The sequence below is a fragment of the Cupressus sempervirens genome, chromosome 11, assembly GCF_028749045.1.
Source record: "Cupressus sempervirens isolate cs-2001-9-10 chromosome 11, ASM2874904v1, whole genome shotgun sequence".
Taxonomy (NCBI): Eukaryota; Viridiplantae; Streptophyta; class Pinopsida; order Cupressales; family Cupressaceae; genus Cupressus; species Cupressus sempervirens.
The window spans coordinates 577893352-577898181 of NC_143128.1; the positions used below are offsets into that span (position 1 = coordinate 577893352).

At 32.5% G+C, this 4830-nt stretch overlaps 1 protein-coding gene across 1 annotated transcript; it reads left to right on the forward strand.

The window, feature by feature from the left end:
- Positions 1–2903: 2903 nt before the first annotated feature.
- LOC149530968 (class V chitinase-like) lies at positions 2904–4394 on the forward strand. Its single transcript, XM_089810674.1, has 2 exons — positions 2904–4117; positions 4223–4394. Exons 1-2 carry the CDS (start codon positions 3034–3036, stop codon positions 4243–4245), a joined length of 1107 nt encoding a protein of 368 aa, XP_089666800.1. The 5' UTR covers positions 2904–3033; the 3' UTR covers positions 4246–4394.
- Positions 4395–4830: the final 436 nt, after the last annotated feature.

Consider the following 4830-nt stretch of genomic DNA (forward strand, 5'->3'; position numbering starts at 1 on the left):
TATACACGATTGGTGTTTGACCAATCAATGGATAAGAACAAATAGCCTGAATGTCACACATTATTGCATATAGAGTATTTCTTCCTATCTTTCCAATTTTTGTATTATCTAATGTTTTCATGAGTATTAATTTAATTTAAGAATATTTTATGTGTAAATTAAAGCAATTTAGTGGTCTTATAAAAAAATTAGTAGTGCGAAAAAATTTAATTAAAATTTTAAAATTATTTTAATTCATCAAAATAAGTTGTGGAAAAAAAGGGGTTAGAAATAATTTTATAAATACATTTCTCCTTTCATTTAGAAAATTTTATTTCTATTTTTATTGTACACAATATTTTATAAAATTAGTAATCTACTTTCTAGGATTTATGTTTAAAAATAAGAAATAAAAATATATATTCATAGACTACCAGCTCTACAAATATTTCATAAACTTATAAGAAACATGAAGCATGCTCTTAAAAAACACGAATCTAAAAATTTATATATTTGAAAAATGGTAGTGAATAATAACATTGAAATTTCCTTCAAGAATGAGTCAATGAGTCGCTATGATTAATAGATAGTTAAGGTCCAAGACATATTCAGTGATTGTTGGCCTAAAATAACAAGTTGTAAGTCACCCAATTCCCACAACATGACCAACATAATAATAATAATAATTTTGCAGTTCACGGCAACAAAACTTGTTAATAATAAAAAACCCATTTCTCAATGCATAAGGGCCCGTTTGGTGAGCGGAATACGAATACGTATTCTAGAATATGTATTCCAGAATATGTATTCTGGAATAGAATGTATTCCTCTTCTCTATTTGGTTCAACCAATATTTGATGGAAATTCGCGGACCCAAAAATTTATGTTTTCTAAAATTAAAAAAAATGGAATAGGAATACGTATTCCAATAACACCTATTTGGGTGGAATTGCAAAACTCCATTTTTCGGGCCAAAATTGGAATATGTATTTCTATTTTACTTCGTATTCCAATCCCATTTTGGTGCATCCAAACAAGGAATTCAAAATTTTTGGAATGTGTATTCCTATTCTGCTCACCAAACGGACCCTAAGAAAATCATGCAGAAAGGTCACTGTTCATTCTCCAAATTTGCAATAGATCCTTACCTTGTTTTTTAATTTATTTATTTTTAAAAATTAGCGTGAATTACATCTCGCATTAGGAAGTCCCATTGACTTGAATACTTGCTTTTTATATTGAGAAATCAAATCATTCAGTGGAAGCAAATAATGTAGCTTGTTTTGGCTTTCAAAGCATCATTGTGTGATATGAGAAAGTTTGATCTGTGTATTTCTAATATTAATATTAGCAAAAAGATTTGAAATTAATCTAAAATTCTTTATTATCTTAATATCAAAAAATATATTTTTAAAGTAATATCTATGTCAAATTTTTATCATAACTTTTAAGTAATATCTATGTCAAATTTGTATCATAACTTTTTTTCATATGAGATAATAATATTCATCATTATGTATAAAATTTGTTTCAAATCATAAAAAGTGCTGACTTAGTACTTGCCATTAGTTTTAGTATAAATTTAGTTTTCATTTATTAAATTTATTAATATTTTTGTAATAATAATATATAATAGTATTTTTTAATAGATTGTATAATGTAATATGTATAATATTTTTAATTGAATGAAAAAAAAAATTGTAAGAAATAATATTAAAAAAATTTAAAAGTATCAAATACCATGTTCAAATTAAAATGATATAAATCACATTATTAAAAATATAAGTTCATGTTTTAGAATCCATGAATTCGGTACAAAAAGAAACTACTATAGATTTTAAAATATATAACAATAATAATCTAAATAATCAATATTTAATCTTTACAATAAAAAAAATTACGATAAAAAGTCATATGTGTAACTATATGTCCTTCAAACTCAACTCATGCTCATATGAATCTATAGTATAACAAGTTTCTGTCATTGACTTTATTTGTAAAGTTTAAATTTAAGTATTAATTAATGAAGTTTCATATAAATAGAAAATTATCATATTAATTAGTATTCATATAAATTATCAAAATTAAATTAAATTATTCATAATAAAAAATTTAAAGTGTAATTGAATCATTAGATTTAAAATAATATAGGTTCATTAATTGAAATTAAATAGTTTCATAGTTCTGCAAAGAATATTAAAATAATTCATATGAAACTTTGTATTTCAGAAAAAAAAAATTCTGATTTGTGTTTAACGAATCACATTTTAGAAAATAGATTTTGTTATTATATTTTGTTAAAATTTGAACAATTTTACATTAATAAATTTTTATATTATTCGAAAGAAAAAGATCTTGAGTTTGCTTTGTTGAAAAAAAAAATCAATAATAAGGAATTGAGTTTAGTTAGATGCCTATGGTTCTAGGCAAGAACTAGAAAAAAGTTTTTAAATCGTCCTCAAACAAATCTCTAAATATAATGAGAAAGTTTTGAAATCGTCTTCAAACAAATCTACAGTATACTGAAAATTTTGAAATCGTCCTCAGACGAATCTCTAGGTTTTAAATCGAATGCAAATACCGACATGATAAATTTATCTTTAAATCTATTGCCCTCAGTCGCCAAACAAAATCAGGGGCCGCATAAATTGAGGCGGGTGGGGAATTGCAGAGGTGAATAAAATAGTTTGTCTTGTCAGCGTCATTTTGTCAACAAAGCCTATACGACTTTCGAAACCATTTTATCTCCTTTCCTCCCATTCATTAAAGCGTTCAAAGTTCGTTTCATGAGTTCCATTGATAACAGATGGAGCTTATCTAAAACTTGTGTTGACCAATTAATAAGTAGATGATACACAAGGGAAAAGAGCTTCCACCACGCAAAGAGAAAAGTAGATTTAGCTGACTGATAAATCTTCTTTGATGCGGCTTTGAACAATTCACAGTCAACTTTGATTGGCTTTCGTGAATCACTTCCAGAGTCCAGACACGCCATGAGCCCCTCTCTCTATAAAAACAAGCAATCCCATTCCAATCTTAACACATCTGAGAACAATGGAGCTCAAATTGCAGGTCCTGCTAATGATGATCAGTCTCATCCTAATTAGCCCCACATGCATGGCGGTGAAAGTGGGCTACTGGCCTGCATACAGCTACTCATATTTCCCTCCCTCCTCTGTGGACGCCTCTCTCTACACACACCTCATCTACGCCTTCGCAGATCTCGATCCCCAAACATACAAACTCACCGTCTCTGCAGAAAACCAGCAAAGCATAGCCCTCTTCACATCCGCTGTCCAAAACACCAATCCCACCGTAAAAACCATACTTTCAATCGGCGGAGGAAACTCGAACATGGCCGACTTCTCAACAATGGCTGCCGATTCCTCACTGCGAAAAACCTTCATCGACTCGGCCATATCTCTGGCCAGGCAGTATTCATTCCACGGCCTCGATCTCGACTGGGAGTATCCACAAACCCTGGCGGACATGGAAAATTGGGGGAAATTGTTCGCAGAATGGAAAGCTGCAGTAGATGCAGAGGCTCAAACGTCCGGTAAAGATCCCCTGCTTCTAACCGCTGCGGTCTATTTCTCGAACCAGTTCTTCCAGTGGGGTGTTGTCAGAGAATACCCAATCGATTCCATAACCGCCAATCTGGATTGGGTGAATCTCATGACCTACGATTTCACTAGCCCAAATCGGGCTAAGTACGAAACAGGGGAACATGCTGCTCTGTATGATCCCAAATCCAAGTTCAGCACCAGTTATGGTGTTGAATCCTGGTTGAATGCGGGCCTTTCAGGACAGAAAATGGTTGTGGGGATGCCAATTTATGGATATTCATGGACGCTGAAGAGTGCGGATAATGTGGGAATTGGTGCCCCGGCCAGCGGTCCGGGAAATCCCGATGTACTGACTTTTGCCCAAATTGAGGATTTTATCAGTAATAATGGCGCCACTGAGGTTTATGACAGTACTACTGTGTCGGCTTATTGCTATTCTGGGCTTGTGTGGATTGGATATGATAATGAACAATCTGTTGCAGTCAAGGTGGATTATGTGAAGCAGAAAGGGTTATTGGGTTACTTCTTCTGGAACGTTGTGCAGGATAACAATTGGGCTCTGTCCACGGCAGGTAAGATCTCTTGCTTTTGTCTCTGGATTTGGATTTGTTGTTGATTGATTGGTTTCCGTTAATGTTGAAGTTGTTTTGATAGTGAGGGTTGTTGTGTCTATGCAGCATCGAATGCAATGGATCAGTGATCGGTTTTGAAATCTTGTGCTGTAAAATGAATAATTGGGCAGCGGCAATTATGCTGCGATGTTGTATTTATAATAATGCCATTGAAGGGACTTGTACAAGAGTTTATCCTGATATAATGTTAATAAAAGTTTTATATATTATCTTTGTAGATCAGAGTCTTGATAAAGAATAAAAATTGATATGCTTCCTAGTCATAATACTTGTTGCTCTTTCCCTGTGAAGTTTTGTTTAGTCCAATCTTTGGTTAAATGATAAAATTAGTAATAATTTAGTTTCGATAACGATTTTGATCAACCTCAAGACGCTGCTGCCGTCAAGGGTAAGCAGTTTCCATGTGTAATGAAAACGAAAACTTCAATTTAAATCACTGTTCCGGAGCTGATGTGTAAATTATTATGGTTGAATGCCTCGAAGAAATTGGTAACATGGAGTCCGACGATTGCAGGATATACCCAAAACGGATTCGTTGAGATTTTTTCGAGAAGTAACTATCGCTACCCAAGAAAATGTGTCCGCAAAAATGTGGAATCACAAACATCACAGTGAACAACTTTCTTCTTGGAATAGTGTTGCATGGTTATGCA

Excerpts from the sequence above, each read along its gene's own strand:
- LOC149530968 (XM_089810674.1), top strand. The coding sequence starts at position 3,034 with ATGGAGCTCAAATTGCAGGTCCTGCTAATGATGATCAGTCTCATCCTA. Across the intron at positions 4,118-4,222 it reads TTGGGCTCTGTCCACGGCAG|CATCGAATGCAATGGATCAG; the intron begins GTAAGATCTCTT and ends GTGTCTATGCAG.